Raw genomic sequence first — 20,715 nt, forward strand, 5'->3', positions numbered from 1 at the left:
TGGAGAATGAATTTGTAGCATCAAACTCATAATAGCTACCAGTGGCAGGCTTCTGCACACATTGATATGTATAAAATTGTAAAGGTACTTGTGGATTTTTTAGGATATCTGCTTTGTATTTAAGAGCATAGCTGGCTTCATATTCAACAACTGGAATTCTTAGCTCCATAGTCTGAATAATGCATTTGCCTTCATCAGGTAGGGTATTAGGCAGAGCTTCCCCAGTACTGTACCTCATCAAAGCATTATTATCATTGGCAGCTCTTCTAAATGTAATTCTTAAACCACCCTTACACATAATATCTTTGTAATCTGAGAAGAATCCTGGCAACAGGCGCATAGGAAACAGCACTGTGTGGCTCTTGGATAATATTTTATCACCAGCCTCAAATCCACCTATTTTGTAGTAAGAAGCCTCGGTTTTGGATAATTTTAGTGTGGCCAAAGCTCTGGAGGTAATGCCAGGGTAATCTACTCTGTTTATAACAACACCATGTTTTCTGATCTCAATTTCAGAGAACAGATGTGGCAGAAAATTGTCTACCAATCTTATATTTGAATTTGTCGGATAATCTGTACCATCGAGCTTTACAACATCAAATTTGATGTATAGATCTGCTCTGTGGGGGTGTATAAAGCCATCCCCTACATCAAGATCAACCTCAATCTCTGTGTTGGGTTGATTTAAATTTGCAAAGGTCCTCCTGTTTGGGGGGAATGATTGTAGCTCATAACTCTCAACATTTTCCATTTTTTTGTATGTATTTTTATTTAAATATTAATATCTATGATTGCAGTTGTTGTGGCTCCAGCAAAATCAACTAATTCTTCTTTTAGTGACATCAACTCAATGTAATCTATTCTGTTATGGCACACAGGAAAATATAATGTTGGTGATGGAGTGTAGATGATGGGCTCCATAAATTCAGAGTTAGGTTTGAATGTTGCCAGTTTGTTTGTGAGTGCCTATGCTATTTGATTTGGTGATCATACCCTCGGCCACATTACAGTGAATATTCAGAGTCTCTATGACTAAGAATTTAGGTATATTAATAGCAGTGTGTTTGATGGCTGGTTCAAGTTTTGTGTTGTTCTCAAAGCCTAACAGCTCTCCTATAGTACCCAGATCCACTGTTTCTGTAGCAGATACAATCTCTACTCTGTGAGTGACAGAATTTTGAGTTAACACTATACCTCTGGGTAACTGAGCATTTAGAGTGGACAGATTATACTGCCCTGGAGTGATGACAATTTTTTGATCACCAACTGCAATTGTCTTGTTGTGGTGTGTAATATTGGGGATCAAGTACATGCCATAAAATGCACTGAGAGCTATTGTTTTGGGATACACTATATCATCATGTAATCTAAGTTTCAATATTGAATTTTGGGTGGTGAGATGGAATACCCCCATGATGTTTTAGATACCACAGGGCTTTTTGAAAATTTTCAATTGATGGTTTATTTATTTGAGACAGATATCTAAGAACAGATAAACACAGATGTCCACAATTAACATCTTTGAAATTTTGAACACGGGCATTGTTGTAATAAAGATGAGTTGATTTTAGATATTTTACTAAATTTTCAGGTGGAATACCTCCAAATGAATCAAACACAAATGCCTCATCTTTTAAATATTTAAGATAACAGATCCAGTGAGTGCCCTGATTTTTGTACTTATCCAAATTAACTATGCCACACTCTTTGTTGAGTGGTTGTTCTGGCAAAGAATCAGACATGTACACACCTCTAAAATTTTTGATGCCCAGTGGCTTGATTAAAGCTTGAATATCTTGGTTTGTAAGCGGCTCTTGTTTTTTTTAAACTTATTCATGGCTCTCTTAAGACTTTTGCCTTGTTTCTCCATGGCCAGGTTATGGCGCTTCATTTCATCTAATTCTGACCTATTCTTCTTGGCATCTATTACTGTTTTTGCTATAGCAGCTGATCCCCCAGCCAAGCTCCCAACAGCCCCAAGTGCTGCTAAGATGGCCGGGATAGTAAATATGAAGCCACCCACATGTGATTTTTTCCTGGATTGCTGTAATTTTTTTAATTGGGGGGTACTAAGTAACAATTTCATACCATGGCCCTTGGCAAGACAAGAATTTTTTTTTCTTGCGCTGCTTTTTGGTTAAAAGACTATCAATAGTTTTAAGAGATTTAAGACCTGCATAAGGTATCTGATACATAACACCCTTGGGCTTCATCCTAGGTTTATTATATATATATCCACAACGCCCACCCCAGTTTTTGTTTGGTGTTCATAGCTATGGTGGTCCCCAATGCTGCTATTCTCTCACTTAAAGAAGCATCTTTGATTACAAATCTACCAAATGCAGCCTCTTCTAATTTCTTGTCTGCAACATGTCTCTTGTCAAGATCAGAATGTGTGTTGTATGCTATGTCATGGTCTCTACAAGCAGCATCTAGGGGATTAACACCAGGATTACCTCTGTTTAGCCTATAATCTAGTTTTGTGCCTGGACCACAATACTGATAGCCTGGAATGTGTAGTTCAAATGGCAGCTTGTTTATGATGCCATTAACCAACCCCCGACCCTCAGAGATATTCCAAAATTTAGGTGGTAGAGTATTAATAATTTTTATAAGATATCCAATCCCCTTAGTGTCATTCACTATAAAATTAGACAATTTGGTGCTTATCATGTCCATAATTCCAACCTTTTCATTGTAAAAATTGTGTTTGCCAGCATTTTCCTCCTCAGCTATCACCAGCAACCTATCTACAAGTTTCCTGACATCATCAACCCACACAAATTCTTTAGGCAGGGTGTTGTTTTGTTTGATCCCACTACCTGTCTTGATCTGTGACCATATGGGCTTGATTAAGTTGTTGTATTTTGCTCCACTGCTAGACTTGACTCTTTTTTGTGTGGGATCATTGTTCTGGTATAGAGCATCTGATTTTATTAATATTTCTTTGTAGTGCTCATAATCTTGATCTGTATAGCTGCCAGGCCTTTTCCTAGTCATCAGTTCCCACAATCCAGGTATGCCAGGATATTTAACAAAACCACCTCTTTCTCCAAGATGAGATTCTGAATATACAATGAGATCATCTCCCATAAATGTTACTCTGAAATTGCCAATTCTATGTATGATGCTACCATCACGCTCTGTGTCAGCATATAAGCCAAAGACCTCATCTTTGTTGTCTTTAGGTGTGCTTAAATATTTTTGAGCAAGAAGACCCAATTCAATAGGATCCAGAGTAGCTTCAATTCTTCGAGGAGCAACAGGACTAGGTGTATGAATACTAGAAAGTGGGGTGATTGGATAATCTAATATGTTCCTAGCAGCTACAGGTACAAGCTCTGTGATCAAATTTTGATTTTGCTCTGTAACAGTTTTGATATTTTAACCTAATTCACTAATAGCATCAATAATAGGTTGTTCTGTTTGCTTGTGTTGTTCATAGATTCCTCGGTTCTCTGATTTCCATCCCTTAAATCTTTTTACAAGATAATCTCTTAATTTAAGATCATCAATGATTGGCCTTTTCATGGTTATTTATATATGTTTCAATGTCTAGAAAATTGTTGATTTTATTTCTGTATATGCCACTATTGGGTTTCCCTGTCATATCAATTGTGACAAACCCATAACTGTCCTGGTTCCAGCACCTACTGCAAAACTGAGAAAAATTATTGTAGCTCAAGTCCCCACCTACATATTCATCATGTATGTGTTTGAGGTTGGTATGATCTTGATGAAACACACATATAAAATTGCTGTTGTCTCGGATCAGCTGCTTCGGAATTTTAGAAAAAGTCTGTGCCAGGTAGAAGCAATCTATGTTTTTGTGTCGGCCCTGTGTTAAAAAATTTCTAACCTTGTTTTGATTATCCAGTATAATGTCATCAAACACAACAACAGAATTATCGAGACATTCATGGAGTGGCTTAACATCTGATTCAAAAGTGGCAATATCCAGTCCATCATATAGCTTCATCAGCTGCTGATATTTTAATTGTTCCAAGCTCTTAGAGAAGACATACAAATGCCTGTTTTTCCAGTCTAACCAGTTGGGTGCCAATAAAAAATTATCAATCATTAGTGTAGTTTTACCACAAGCCGATGGCCCAACAATAAGACATCTAATATTATCAGGCAGCAGCATTCCATTTCTCTTATTCTGCTGTTTATAACATCCCAGGTGTTCATAGTATCACTTTGTCTGCCTCTATCCAGCTGTGTTCTGGGAGACCTAGCCATTTCACAAGTATCTTGTTGCCTTTTCTGCGGATGATTTTTTCTATGAGATATGTGTCAGGCTGCTTAGTTTTGCTGAGTTCTTCTTCATAAAACCTGCCTTTGAGAATTTCTCCTCGGTGGTCTTTTATTATATATGTGTATCGGGTCCCAGGTTTAACTTGAACCACTGTAAATAATTCAGTGCTCCAGTTTCTGGTAAAGCTTCTTTTGAATAAGTGCTTATATTTCCTGATTCTTACTTGATCACCCACCTTGTATTTGGCTTTTCTTGTTGTTGGCTGGTATCTAGGATAATAAACAGTGCTGATCAATTTTTGCTCATCAGATGAAGTTACCTCAGAGGGTTTCATGTTGATTGTGGAATGGACCGAGTTATTATATCTATTTAGAAGTTCTGGTAGGATTGTAAGCCATTTATAATTACCCTGCAGTGTAAATTGTTTTTACAAATGATTTTTTAGGGTTTTGTTGAATCTTTCAACAATAGAGGGCTTGAGATCACTGTAACTCGAGTAATGTTGTATTGACTGGCTTTTAATAAATTGTTGGAACACAGAATTATAGAATTCTTTGCCATTATCTGTTTGCAAATAGCGCGGTGATCTTCCACTCTGATTGATGATTGTCCTGAAGGCTTCTGTAACACATGCTCCAGTCTTGGATTTGAGTGGCACAGCCCAGGCAAATTTTGAAAATGTATCTATGACAGTGAGTAGATACTTGTAGCCCTTCTTGATCTTGTCTAAGTTTTTCAGCTGTCCACTTGCCATCTCAACCAAGTCACACTGCCATAAATCATCTATGCCTTTTGTAACCACTGGCAGTCTCTTATAATTATGTCTGGCTTGTCTGTGTAATTCATCAACAATAATTTGTCTAGACATAGTATGTAAACAAGAATATTGCAACTATAGGGTGTTCAGCAGCTGATAGTACAGGATTTTCTAAATACAGTTTGTCTCCTATTTTTATATGAAATTCCAGAGAGCCATCATCTTCAGCATAAGATGTTTCTAATCTATTGGGATCTGTAAAATCTTCTAACTCTACCCTGGTGATTTTTGGTTTGTTGTCAGCATTTGTTATTGATAAGGTAGGGTAGTGGTGTGCCTGTGGTTGTAGCCAATATTTGATCTTGATTGGTCTAAGTGTGCCCCCAACAAAAAACTGGTAATAAAATTGTGCAGGGGACAGCATATATATTTTGCCACCTGGTGTAAATGGTGAATCATATTCTTTGTTGGGGATACTGTACAATTCAAGAATTACTGTATGTTTAGGATTCTCGATTAGGCCAGTTATTTCTTTTTCTGCTGTAAGCAATCTACTTGTTACAGATTCAAGGTGCTCATTGATAGTCCTAACAACATCATCATGGCCTGGCTTGATCTTTATGCCCACAACAAGTTTTTTGTATTGTTGCACAATCTCTTGAAGCTGGGTGGCAAAAACAGACAGAGCATTTGCTTGATTGGATTCCATGCTTCCTAGCTGTTGCTTGATATTAGCTACAATTTGCTGTAGATTTTCAACAACTGCCAATTTTGAATTTTAAGCAGTAAGATCATGGACTTGTCTTCTGATATCCTCAAACAGGGCATGCAGTTCATTAATATGTTGATTAGTTGGTAGAGTGGCCACTGTCTGAGTAAGTTGTTTGATCTCTGTCGGGATATTCTTGATATCTTCTGATTTCAATATGCGATTCACTGCTCTCTTTATATTTTTAAGTTCCTGTGATGTAGGCAGATTTGATACAGTATTCTGCAAAGATTCAAGTGCCAATTTCACATCATTTAATTCAGAAGCATCAGCCACACTTTGCATAGCATCTTGAAGCAGGGTTATGTCTGCCTGAGTGGGTGTTGATTGTTGTAAAATTTCAAGCTTTGGTTGGATATCATCGATCAAGTGATGAAAATGAGATAGCTCAGATTCAGTGTTGAGGTTTTCAAGTTTTGTGATCTGTTGCTGGACACTGACAAAGGTGTCTACAATACCAGGCAAGCGGGATTCTAGAGTTTCTTGAATCTGTTCCTTTAGAGTGGAAATCACTAGATCAAAATCTTCTTGTGATTTTATGCTTTTGACAATTGTTTGGAGCTGTGTCTGGACATTATTTATCTGCTCTTCCAATTGTTGTTTCAATTGCTCAGAGTTGGTGGCCTGGGTCTTAAATTTGGCTTGAAGAGCTGCTACAGCCTCCTCTAAACTTTGAAAATTATCCAATGTAGCCAAATCAGTATATTTTTGAAGCAGCAATTTGAGTTCAGAATCAATTTTAAGAAGAGGGTCCATGCATTGTGATTGTAAATTTGTAATTTCTAGTTGAAGACTGGCATTGAGTGTGGTTTGTGGTTTTTTGACTCTGACATCAAGCATCAGAATCTCATCACTGTGATATTCATGCCTTGTATGGCCAAATATATCATTAGGCAATTTTGTCTTTTGTTTTAGTGGTTATTTATTATAAAATATCTAATTCTTAATTCTATAAAAAAAGGTATAAGCTTGTCATAATATCCCGGGACCTCAATATATAAACAGTCACCGGCAGAGACGGTATATACAGTGCCAGAAATCATGTTTGAGTGCTTAATTCTATAAATATTTCTCCCTACTGAAACTTCGACATCACCCTCGGGAGTTGTAATAAATTGTAATTGACTTCCTATAGGTAATTGGTAGTGGTTTAAGTTATTGTTAAATATGTATAATATTTTACCTGTTTTATCATCAACATCTGTAAGTATGCTATTTAGATGAATAATTAACAAAGCGCTTAGTTTAGATATTATATCAGAAGGGTGTGCTGGTGTTTGCAGGTCCATAATAGCCTGTTTTTTGAACCCAAATAAGTTCATTGGCATGTTTATTTTTTTCAAATCATGCTCTGTAATTGGGCATTGATTACCATTTTTCAAATCACAATGCCCCCATGGTAGAGTATGTATGCCACATGACAAAATGCATCTCTTATCATCATGTGGGTCCAGAGCCACTTTTCTTACAACATTTATAGTCAACAAGTGATCCTCACTCTGAATTCTGCATTCTGATGTTCTGATTGAACTCTGTGATTTGAGACAATTTTTGTAATCTTTAAATTGAAGCTCTTTGTCTACAGTTACTCTGCCAATGCCCTTGGCTTTTTTTGCAACAGCACCACTACATGTTTCAAAGATGTACATCTTGGCCCTTAACCCAGCAAATGCCACAATAACATCACCAAGTGTCTCATCTTTTAACTTGCCAGGCACCTTTTTGTTGTGGGGTTGAATCTTTGTATGTTCACTGGTATCAAAATATTCAAGCAATGCAGGCTGTGATATATCTTGATAAACATCTTCTGTTTGAATATCAAGAAGAAAACTATCTGTGTCCATGTACATCAGTTTTACACAATCACCATAAATAGGCTTCAACACATTATAATACAATTTTAACATGTGTAATTTGGTCAATTCCAATATCACAGCCCCTACATAAATAGGCTTATCAAACTTAATATTTGTTTTTTTTCATGTTGAAGAGTGCCATATGCTCATCATAAATTCTTCTGTAGTTCAAATTAGGCTTTGCAATCAATTTTTTGCTCCGGCTGGGGTCAGTAATTAATTTAACATCAATATGTTTTCTGACATTTTCTATGGTTTTGCCATGCACTGAATTTACCATAAATTTAAACAAGGTCTTATCAAATTGGCTCATTGCAGATGTTCGAAGCTCTGTGTTTGTATCAATATATGGCTTCAACCATCTTGAGTGCCTGAACCTTAAGACTTTGCCAACTTTGGTCACTTGAACACCATGATGCATCAAGAACTGGAGGTTTTTGTAATATATGACATAATCCTGTTTTGGCTCTAGAGTCATCATGAGATTCTTCTGTTTAGAGCCAGGTGAGCACTCAACCTCAGGAATTGGGGGCAGATCAGAAAATTTGTTGTGGAAATCATTAGGAATTGTCAGATCGACTTCTAAGAACAGGCCATAGTTACTGTCATCAAAATCCTGAAGATATTCAATATTGAAATCTTCAACCCACTCAAGCCCTGCATATGGCAATTTATCCATCATAGCATAACCATAGAGGCTGTTGGCATCTACATACAGTATATAATTTGATGGCAGTGCTCGATCATAATTGAGAATATACTTGTTATTTGCTCTGGCATATCTCTGAGAACATTGCACCATGCCTCCTCTTATACATTGCTCCATAAACAGATACATGTCCTGATCCTGGATCAGTTCCAATTGCATTTTAGTGTTTAAAAACATTGCAGACCATGGTGCACTGTAAAAATACATTGGATCCAGTTTATAATTTTCCATGGAAGATTTTCTAAATGCCTGAAGTATATCAGCTAAGAGAGTGAAATCAAGTTTTAAATATGCCTTGTGATGATCACCAAATGTCTGGCATTTTAAATTGTTCCACATCAACTGGGCATGGTGATAATCTTCATCAGTGATTCCAGATGCTCTGATTTTGCTGTAGAATGCTTGTTGTGGTGGCAGAGAACACTCATCAAATTTAGAAAAACCTGTAATATAATCATATGGATATACACCCTTCCGCCTAATTAATTTCAGGTCCTGATTTGGAAACATAGCACATGTGATTTTGAATTGATCATGAGATAATTGACTGGCCAGTGTAGCCAGGCTAGCGGACAGAATTCTGTAGGAATCAAGAAATCTTAAGTGAATGGGAACACCATTAACTTTAATTTTCTTGCTAATAGCAATATATTTCTCATTATTTTCTGCTAAAATATTTAAATTCTGCTTGTTAAACCCCTCGTACCTGATCAGATGATGGAAATCATAATTAGATGCACCATGGCAAAATATGGGGATAAATTTTGGTCTCTGGATCTTAATATTACAGCTATTACACAGAGCCATTAAGAATTTACCATCTGTATGGGAATGGTGATGTACCTTGATATTTGTATCTGAAAATTCAGAATCACATACCGGGCATTTTTCTGCATTGTTGAAATCTTCAATCTGATCCTCTGTTAAAGGCAGCATAGGTTTTGATTTTAATAAGACATTAGATGCTATGTCATGGCATTCATTTTCTATTCTATGTGCAAATTCTTTGATGGCATCTGATCCCATGTATAAATATTCTTCACTAACAACACCATCCTGTACAACAACATAATAAAAACTAGAAGGTTCATGTAACTGGTATGATGTAATTGAAGATTCCTCAGGATCTGGGCTGCATAATGCAAGGGGTTTGAAGTTTGATTCAAAATCACAGACTATATATGCTGGGTGTTCCAACAAGGCTTCAAATTTTTTGAATTTGGCATTTTCATTTGGGTTAGGCATAAGCATATGAACAGGTTTATGGTTGCCACAGTATTTTAAATGTTCAATTAACTTGTTTTTAGCAATTTCTGCATTCTCTTCACAAACACTATTCACCATTTTTCTACCATCAAGTACAGTTAAACATCTTCTACATAACTTGAATATTGTCTTAGATTTGTCTAGTTGTGTTCTAACTAAAGCTTCAAGATTATGTATCAGAGTGTAATGGTGTGTGCCATCCTCTTCAATTAAGAGCAGATCAATCGGGACAGCAGAATCATCATCAAGTGTACTGATTCTGAGAGGTGGTATCAAGCAATTGCCACGGCCAGTAGAACAAATAAATACATTAATAGATAATTGTTTACCATTGATATCCCTGGCCTTTTTTTCAAATTTATCAATATTCTGAACAGACATTGGATATTCTAAGCCCTCCATTGCTTCATCAAAATTGTGTTCATATTGTTTATAATAACTTATTCTCTCAGGATGATCTAAAACTGGAAACAAAGCAGCTAAAATACACCACAGAAAGCATTTCTCATCATTATTTTCTATGTTAACCACGGCTTTTTTGTTTTTAATATTCGCAGGTAATGGCAGATATGTAGATCCTTGTAATGGACTGAATTCAGAAATATTAACATAGAGCTTGTGTGGAGTTCCGCATAGGCTCCATCCTGATTCTTTTGCTGCAAATTCAGAGTGTTCAATATTCAATTGACCTATCAAACTGCTTATTATTTTGTCTGAATTTTTATTTGAATATATAGCTACAGTTTCTGTTATGTGGGGCTGTGTAAATTTTGTGCCATTTGGTTTCTTATATTGTGTAAACAATTTGAGGGACAGCTTATAAGAGCCATTTTGTGCATTTAGAATTGCCTGCACATCAGGATTTACACTGTTCAAAAAATTCTTAATATCACATCTTGGCTCTGATATAAAACGGTGATCCCTAAGTTGGCCAGCAAAACTGCTATGGATGGGTTCATAGCGTGGCTGCTTTGCTGCTCTAGCATTAACAGGTGTTTCATGCTTCCTTTTCAGACCAGATGAAGATGGTTGTGGGGGCAATGTTGATGACTGTGCAGAACAAGTATCTATATGTTTATATGTGAAATATTCCATGCTATATTTTCTATGGCATTTTGGGCATATTTTTGTGGGTGTTCTGCATTTTTCTGGATCACAATTCTTTTGGTGCCTAGCCCAATTGGGGCTGGATATATTCTTATTGCATTGATTACAATATTTTTGATTTGGCATTTTTGTTGTTGGTTTATTATATACAATTTCTTGGGATTCAAATCAAAATTCTATGCTTAATAAAAAATATCAGTTGGGTTCAGCAGTGTGCTTTGTATATTTAGTGTGTGTGTATGTGTGTATGTGTGTTAATATTTTTGGCTTTGGTATTTATATAAAATTTCTTGGGGTTCAAATCAAAACTCTATACTTAATAAACCTATGACAGGTTGTATAAAGCTGATAGCCTACATGCACAAAGGTAGAATAAGTACAGAAGCACTGCCCTAGCACAAATGCATGTTTACACAGGCATGTCCTAGAAAAACAATAACCTAATACCATGTATAACAAACTAGGGCAGATATAAACCTTTTGCTCAATATATTAGAAAATTCTGTATATTAAATCAAACAAACCTATAATTCAATTTATATAAATTTGCAATATTTTTGTGTTTAAAAAATATGAGGAGCACTGCAACAACACATCTGTACTCTTCAACAACTCTCACAATACTGGCTGATATGCAATGCAAAATCTCTTTATATAGCCTAAGCACGGACCGCATTGAAAACATCTGAAACAATAAGCCAATCAGAATATAACACATCAACACATAACCAACCAATCAGAAAACAACACATGCCTAATAATTTGTTGCATAATATTGGGTAATAATTTGTTGCACAACATGATGCAATAAAAATAAACCAGAAGTAGGTCACAAGTGGGCCGGAAGTGGACCGGAAGTGGGTAAACCGGAAGTGGACCGGAAGTGGGTAAACCGGAAGTGGACCGGAAGTGGACCGGAAGTGAACCGGAAGTGGACCGGAAGTAAATATGTGTGGGTGTGGGTGGGTGTGGGTGGGTGTGGGTGTATGTGGGTAGCTCTTATGAGCATTTTTGGCTTAGTTTTAAGTGTGGCCAAAACAATATCAAGAGGGGCATATTTTTGACAAGCTTATGGACAACAATCTCACAGATGTGGCTTTTGTAAGTGTAGGCAAATCAATCTGAGGGGGCTCATCATTTCACGGGAAATTCCCGAGGGCATTTTTACAAAAATCTTGGATTAGACAGAGTACCACACTTGAGCAATAAGCTTATATGCACATCTTGAGCTAGTTTTAAGTGTAGCCAAATCTGCCTGAAGGGGGCTCATCATTTCTCGTCTCAGTAATACCACAAACCCCACTACTTGCTTAGAGTCATTCTGACTGTTCGTGTAACAACTACATCCGCTGAAAGAACCTTTTCCAGTTTGAAGTAAATAAAAACTTACCTCCGAACGACTACGTCACAAGAACGATGGCCAGGACTAACAGTATTATCCATAGAGAATGACATTGCCTTAACTCTGGACTATTTATAACGTTTTTCTTTGGTTTTGCTTTTATTAGAGCAATTTATATTGTGCCGTCGAACAACGTCAACCCCACAAAAGGAGACCAGCAGTGAATTTTTATATTTAACTATCTAAGTATTTATACACCACAAAATACAGTTTTAATATTTATTAAAGGCCCAGGCACCTGACGTCTGTAGTTTACAAACGATTCCGGAATACAGAGATTAGTCAGCTTCTGGTGTGAATTTGTTGAGATATTAGACCAAACTTAGTTCTTAGAGGTTATTTCACAGAGTACTTACGTCTTCGATGTAACTACTTAGGTATTTACTTCACTTGGCGATAAACATGCTGAAAAACACTAACGTTGAACACTTAGGGAGAGTTGGGCGGGGGAAAGCACAAATCTTGCTGATACAGAGTTCGACGTCTTCAATCTCCTAATCCTCCTGACGTTGGTTCATAATAAACATGTAGCCTCTCTTCTTTAGTAACCTTTTCTCAGGTTCTGGTAGAGATACTGCACAGGCTGATAGTTCACTCACAGTTTATTCTTTATCTCTCTTTCCGGCTGAGATCATGACCGTTAGTTCACTTACAGTTCGTTCTTTAGACACTATATCTCTTTCCGGCTGAGATTATGGCCGATAGTTCACTTATAGTTTGTTCTTTAGTCACTATCTCTCTTTCCGGCAGAGATCATGGCCGTTAGTTCAATTACAGTTTTTCACAGCCCGCGAAACCAATAATCAACGTAACACGGATCCTAACCGTATCAATGCTTGACTCGGACTGTCTTCTCAGCAACGCACATCAACCGTTCACCAGAAAAGACGTTAACGTCTCTTTTCGCCCTTTTTTCCCCAGCGAGGGCGGGTCAACTTTTATAAGGGGTGCGTCAAGATCGGTTAGAAGTCGTGAGCGAATTCAGCTCGAGGAAAAGCAGAGAAATACATTTTTGGGGTGAGTGAAATTATATCATTTTTATCAGTGATTTGAATTTTATTGTTATTGAAATTTCATAATAATTTTGCTGACGTATGCCTGAAGATTTTGTATCTATTCACATTGAGATTTTAAATTTAAGGAACGGATAGGGGTGTCACATTCTCGCACAGGGCCTCGCGAAATGTTGCTACGAAAATGCCTAAGGAACAACAGCACAGGTAGCAAAAGGGAATTGTAGCAAGAAAATATATAGGAAAATAAGGAGGAACGAGATTTTTTTACTGAAGTAAATATTTAACAGCTCCTTTTACAATAGGTGATATTATTTTTTGAAGTCCCAATTGGATTCCTCCGTTTACCAGCAAAAGACGAGGCTCTTGTAGCTGAAGTGCTCTGTATAGTTAGATAACCCTTGTCAGATGTTACGGTACCTCGTGTTTGTAAATATGTTGGCGTTGAGGTGAACTCCTCAAGCATACAAGTTGTAGTGTAAGTTGCTTAGACTTGCTTTCCCAGGGTTTGGGATGACACAAGTTCACCACACCTCAAGAATATTGTACGCAGAATTCAAGGACAATCACTTTTATTTTCCTGTTCTAGCATTTGCTTACTTCTTACTATGTTTCTTGTGTTCATGTTTGGAAATAAGGATAATACCATACATACTGGACGCACCTGGTATAAGATATAAAGATAAAACTGGCAGAGTATTTTATTCTGGTGCTTCAGTCGATAACCTTCCAACTTCGTATTGTACATGACTGTGTTTTGTAAGAATAAAAAGTCGACTTAGTTTGTACTTACTTAACAACATGAAACTAGTGTTTGTTCACAATATAACGTTTAAGGATCTCCAGCAGGAGAGAGTTTTGTAATCTTCTTCCCCCAAAAATTCTATCAGGAATTTGAGTACTTGTTCTGTGGCTATATAAAATATATGTGCTAGAGATTGAAACAATCGTGGACTTTACGTAAAAAGGAAAAATCACAAACGATAGCGTATATCTGACAAGTGAACTTCGTGCGAAAATTTTGAATGTCAATTTATGGAAACATTGACAACATTAAAGATCCCTACCGAACGAAGTTCATTTTCCAAAATTTTGTAACCATCTTGAAAGTAGTTGAACGATTTCGCTCCAATGCAATGAAAGACGAATCATCTGAGGTATCTATAACAAGAACACCAATTCGAAAACTCTCAATTTACGGCAGTTGTCGCGGTCAATGTATTATTGACTGATTTGCACTTAACCTCCCCGATGGCGCAGTGGTTGCGACGTCGCCTTGTAATGAAGTGGTCCCGGGTTCAATACCCAGTGGAGGCACATAGTTGATCGAATACCACTTTAAACTTCCGATTAGCGTTACTGTGCAAAAAGTGGACTAAAAACGCCAACTCAATCAATCAATCAAAAAACTTCACCTATTTACCATTCTTAAGCACGACATAAAGTTTGCCAAAACGTGCTTCGAGTCTAATTTATTCTGAGACATGCTAATCCGGTTTAAAGTAAGATCCGAAATACTGCGAAATGTGTTGCTACAAGGAATAGAACCCGAAATCGTTCAATAACAAAGAGACAGCGTGACCAGTGCGCATCCAGGAAGCCCTTAACAACATAGTGTATTAATATATATTATTGCCAAGATAAATAGTTGTCATGGTCACAAAATTGACGAATTCTACGTTTTCAGTCTGTCCTCCTATATCGAGCATTATATTTCATAGATTTTACAGTATTGTCACATTACAACCCAAGTTATGTCGTAATACTCTAGTGAGTTTTGTTCTATTGGTTGAAAAATTGCAGCCTACTTACGGGTTTTGTGTGTGTGTGTTTCGTATATATATATATATATATATATATATATATATATATATAGAGAGAGAGAGAGAGAGAGAGAGAGAGAGAGAGAGAGATAGAGGGCAGTGCCAGTAGCGAAGCATGGACTGACGAAGGAGGCAAGCGATTAGAGACAGATATTATATATACATATATATATATATATATGATTGTCGATTCAAATTTTGCACCCTCCCCCTAATTCATATTAAGGTGGCGCTTCTGACTCAGCGGACATAAACATTACAATCTCCATCCAAGAGAAACGCATGCATGGACGATGTACTCACCACAATAAATTCCAAACTCCTGTAAGTATCGCACAAAGCTTCCATGAGGTAATTCTTTAAAACCAGGTAAATCGGATGTTGGTCACCTCGTTCACGATCTTTATTTCTACACTTTTATCCCTCGAGACAAACGAAGCATATATAAATTGCTAAATAATACACCCACCTCTTTGGGTTCCTCGATGGCATAGTGGTAATGTCGCCTTTTAGTCAAGGGGTCAAGTGTTCAATACCCGTTTGAGGCACATTCAACGGTAGTTCGGATCCCACATTAAACTGTAGGTCCAGTCCTGATTAACCTATCTGTGCATGAAACAAGTGAACTTAATATCCCAACTCAAACAAACAGTAAAGAACCCGCACTTTGCCGTATCAACCGCTCCAAAATTTATGACCGTTTCGATTAATTCAGAACACAAACACCAGCAACAAACACTCACTTCCTCACAGATTCTCTCCCAATCTACAAAGCATCCAAACAAAATCACTTTGAAGAGCTCTGAAACAGCAGAAAGTGATACCAACCTATTTCCTTAATTTTATCACTTACGGGAGAGAAGATATTAGTTTGGAGATAGAAATTACGCTGTGGAATCAGAATCATTACAACAGAAAGAGTATATACCTAGGTATACAATGCTCATGTAATAAAGTGCCATATTAATACAAAATGTTTCTTTGTTCTTAATGTGTACAATGTATACGATTTAGATTGTGATGTTTACAAATATCAGAAGATAGTCCCTTTTTCAGATACTTTCTTTCCACCCCAATTTCCATTCAAAATCCGTCAATTATTAAATTAACTTGTAAAATTTGTTAAACATTTTACTTGAATTACCGTGTAAATAAATTGACAGTTGCCAACATTGGTGACGTAATTGGAGCTGGACACAGGGTGCAGACATTCCTCTTCCCGGAAACACAAGCGCTCGCCCTTTCCACTATTGCCTCAACCCCTATGTAAAATTTTTGACGCGTTTTAAAATTCGTAAAATACAAAATAATTTGTAATTTAAGTGACCTACATGTAATTTAGAGTAATGATAATAGTATCTTTCAGTTATTTTATGATTATTAATTATCAGTATCCTTGTAATATTCTTTATGTGCTCATGAAGACACATTGGTTATTGGTCTGCTGGCAATGTTTCCTTCTGCCTTCCGAGAAGCACTAAGAAGCTCGGCTTTTCTGTGAGGGTTGAGGCCCGTATCTCCAACAAGATTTCACACTTCCCCATATGATCCTTTGGGTGCATAGGTTTCCCCGTGTCGCCAGCGCAAGAAGAGAGTCTGCTGCTTGCAACGAGCTGTTGAAGGAGTTTGAGGCCGTAAAATCTTGTAAAATTGATTGCGATGGAAACTAAATAAGGCTAAAACATTAAGTACATTAAATAACATTTTAATAGTGCAAGCAGTACTTGTACTATATCTTCGCCGCTGGACATTGCTCTCTCTGTACCTATGGATACATGTATAAAACACGGTCCAGAGTGTAGGTTATTCTTTTAGGAGAAATATACAAAAATTCTACTTACAAAAGTTCTTCCATAAGTATGAGGAAAGGAATGATGAGAATGGATGAAAAAACTGAATTTAACAAATGAATGAAAACTACACAACCAACGCAACGTTTCGAATCGATTTATTGAAACATCAAATACTGCATCGAGAATAGGAACATATTTGTGCAGATTCATCGCTACACATTTACAAAAACAAAACAAACATTAATAAATTGGAATTTACCATTTTGATGAAAACTACAACTGAAACAAATGTTAGTTATATTAATGAAACACAATAAATGCAATGGCGTTAGGAACATTCTTTGTAGAAACCTGATATGGCAAAGCAACAGTGCTTCTTGAAAAATCTGAAAAAGGATTTGCAGACTTTATCAACAATGTTGTCAGTATATCATTATACTCGTTCTTTTATAACAGCTTTAAACGGCTTTGCGCGCATTACCAAACCGTCAATGGGCTCTGTGGATGGTGATCCTTGTGACGGTGGAATACTGAAAGTGAATTTCTGCAGAATGATAGTGAAGAAGAGGAACACTATCATCTTGGAATGACTTTCTCCTGGACATCGTCGTCGGCCTGAAACAGAAAGAGAAAGTACTTGAACATAATTATTTCTTAATGAGTCTAGTTATTATTTTCAAAATTTGATTTTAAAGTTTTTGCATTTACCAATATCATTTTTAATTGTACAGTTACGGACACTTCTGTGTTGTAACAATACTATTGAAAGTCGATGGAGTTGTTACAATCTCAAATCATTTAATCATGATACATCCCTGGAAGAAGATTCCACACTAGAGTATCAAGTGGCACGTGAAATGTCGCCTGACATCCAAGAGACATGTCACAAACATCCTACAAATGAAACATTTCACACCGGAGTTGCGCGACATATTGCACATATTTTTTTGTACACAGTCCGATAAGTAAGTAATGAGCCAGTGGTTACCAAGTAAAAGTAGGCAGAATAATTTAACACTACCTGTTTATTACTCAAATTACACTTCTCTTGTTTCAGTGCAGCTATTGGCACAATAACATTGAAACGACCTTCACAGTCTGTTTGGAAATCCTAAGCGTAGTCAGAATTAGCTATAGTTAAGCATAGTTAAGCATAGTTAAGCTCACCTGCTCCAAAGGTTAAAATTCTATCCTTGTTCGTCATTCGACCTTCGTATAAGAATCGTTCCGGTCGAAATGCTTCAGGGTCCTTCCAATAACCTTTGTCCATGTGGACGCTGTAGGTATTAACCCACATCATGGTTCCCTGCAAAGAATATGGACAATGAAGTCTTCTGTTTCAAATCATCTTTAATTCCTTAACATTAGATTTCGATTCCATTATATTCTACATACGATAGAACTTCGAACTGCCTTCAAAATAAGATTCAACTAGTAATAGAGATGTTTGTTTATGTGAAATGCTATCACTGAAGTCTGATTTGTCAGTAATGTTCTTCTACATAGCTTCTTCTCTGTAAATTTAAATTTTACCTTCTGAATCCGATATCCAAAAATATCTGTATCTTCAACTACACATCTTGGGATGATGGGGAATACATCCACTATTCGTTGAACTTCAAGTAATGTGGCTGATGTATACGGTAATCTGGAATGGAACTAGATTTCAGTGTCATGCATACAGGGCCATGCACACACACACACACGCGTATTTATATACATATACATGTGTGCGCGTGTTTAATAATAATAATAATAATAATAATAATAATAATAATAATAATAATAAAACAGAAAGCTCGAATAAGGTACTGAATAATCTGATGTAATAAAGTAATTAAAACTTTAACTTATTGACAAGTTATATTCTAATGCTCATACCTGTCTAAGTCCGCAATGGATGGAAGATGATCTTTTCCTATGACGTCATCAAGTTCCTGCTGGACTTTGTTTTGGATGTCTTTATGCAGCATCATATATAAGAAGGCAAAGCTCAGAAGGCTTCCAGATGTAAGAGTTCCGCCCAAATATAAGTCCATACAGACGTCACTGATATCTTCGTCTGCAAAAAAGGTGAAAACTTTATGTATAAATTCACACATCCTATATGTACGCCATGTGAATGCTAGTGTACCCTATTCAGGATCTGAATAGCTGCGATGCAGATACTATAAGTCTGAACGTAATTTTAGTAAAATTAACGTTCAAAAAAATAATAAGGTTTTTAGAATATTGAATCTTTACCTGTAAATGCTATTCCATTCTCCAGCCTTTCTTTCAGAAGATAATCTATGAAGTCACGAACGTATTCTTTCTGGAATGTTCTTGAATGCTCCTCTAAAACATCCTAGGAAAAGAAACATTTGTGTGTTGCACTTTTAAATATATTAATATACATGTAATATAAAATAGATTTTTCACATCTAAACTTCCATACAAGGCCTAACTTAACATTAGGATTTCTAGAGTTTAGATTTGATAAAGGAGCAATGACAGAAACATATGGCAGTTAGGAAAAGGGACATTATGTTTGGGAGAGAAACATACACATAGACACAGATGAAGAGAGAGAGAGAGAACAATAAGGAAATTAAATATACTATTGAATGAATTAAATTAAATTTCTTGTTAGGTATAAGTCCACTATATGGATAAAAAAGAACAGGTAGGTCATTCGGTATTGGATCTACAGTTTAAAGTGGGATCCGAACCACTGTGCAATGTGCCTCCACCAATGTAATAATGAGAATGTAATTCTATCAATTGCTTCTAAAACCAGATAAATTTCTCATTTTAGGGCACAAACCAATAATAGCGAAAATAAAGCTTTTCTGACAAGAATATCCAAGTTGTAGGTAACAAAACAGTTCTACCACACTTTCCGAAAACAGAAATCAACAGAAATCCTCACCAGAGAGGAAGTGGCCTTAATGGAATGCATCTTTCTGATTCTAGAGCTGTATTCATTAACTCATTAAACATGCTTGAATTATGAAGATCAACTTCTTTTTTGACCAACAACACTTACCTTCATGTAACTCCAGAATGTATCCCGCATTCTTGTTGCACATGTATATCCTACGTATTCGGGAGCAACGTGTTGCAACGCAGGCTGTGCATTCAGTGAGAGAAACGAATTGCACACGGAGTCCTCGCACTTGCCAGTCAGCTGAATCAGCTTCAGAAGCCACGGATTGTCGTAGTCGAACCTGGAACCGATAGCTATTTGCCACGTGGTGTTGAGTACAGGCACGTAGAACAAGTGTTCCATAGAGACGCCATCTTTGGTCACGTGACTAGCACGGTCTTTCAGGAACGAGGCTAGCTTCAGAGCTTCTTCCACGGCTATGGTTTCCGTGCTGCTTCTCCCAAACCCAAATGTCCTCAGCATCTTCACGAACAGTTTTTTGTTTCGTTGCCACGACCTTTCATTTGTCAAAACACCTGGAGGGAGAAAAGAAAACAAACAAATAAATAAAGGAGTTCCATAACCATTACTTCGCTACAAGAAAAAACATTTCATCATCTTCTTTCATTTTATTACCTATTGTAGAAGGGCTGCTCGGCGATACCCTGAAATTGAAGAAAGTAATAATGACAAATGTTTAGTTCATCATGGTTATGTTGTTAAAGGTCCAGGAACAAATAAATTCTATGGGTTCTATTGGGTTCCGCAACAGGATCGGAAACTTTTTTCTCGCACAATTTAAATTCGGTCCAAGTTGCGTATTGTTTCATTTCAATACGGAACTTGGACCGGCGGATTTAAATTGATCAGGTAAAAAGGTTCCTTGACCGTATTTAAATTGATCAGGAAAAAAGGTTCCTGGACCGAATTGAAATACTTTAAACATAAAAAGGTTTTTTACGGTCCAGAACGCATTTAGGCTTGCTGATTTTCTCTCCTGGACCGGAATTGAATTTATTTAAAATTCCTGGACCTTTAGCAACCCTACTACTAG

The 20,715-nt window shown here is 36.7% G+C and overlaps 1 protein-coding gene across 1 annotated transcript; it reads right to left on the bottom strand.

Moving 5' to 3' along the window:
* Positions 1 to 16,393: 16,393 nt before the first annotated feature.
* LOC145982854 (methyl farnesoate epoxidase-like) lies at positions 16,394 to 20,144 on the bottom strand. Its single transcript, XM_083116220.1, has 7 exons — positions 19,782 to 20,144; positions 18,998 to 19,100; positions 18,635 to 18,815; positions 18,287 to 18,401; positions 17,921 to 18,059; positions 17,235 to 17,368; positions 16,394 to 16,573 (listed from the first exon to the last, which is right to left on the bottom strand). Exons 1-7 carry the CDS (start codon positions 20,142 to 20,144, stop codon positions 16,394 to 16,396), a joined length of 1,215 nt encoding a protein of 404 aa, XP_082972346.1.
* Positions 20,145 to 20,715: the final 571 nt, after the last annotated feature.

Source organism: Lepisma saccharinum, unplaced genomic scaffold (genome assembly GCF_977018435.1).
Source record: "Lepisma saccharinum unplaced genomic scaffold, izLepSacc3.1 HAP1_SCAFFOLD_457, whole genome shotgun sequence".
Lineage (NCBI taxonomy): Eukaryota > Metazoa > Arthropoda > Insecta > Zygentoma > Lepismatidae > Lepisma > Lepisma saccharinum.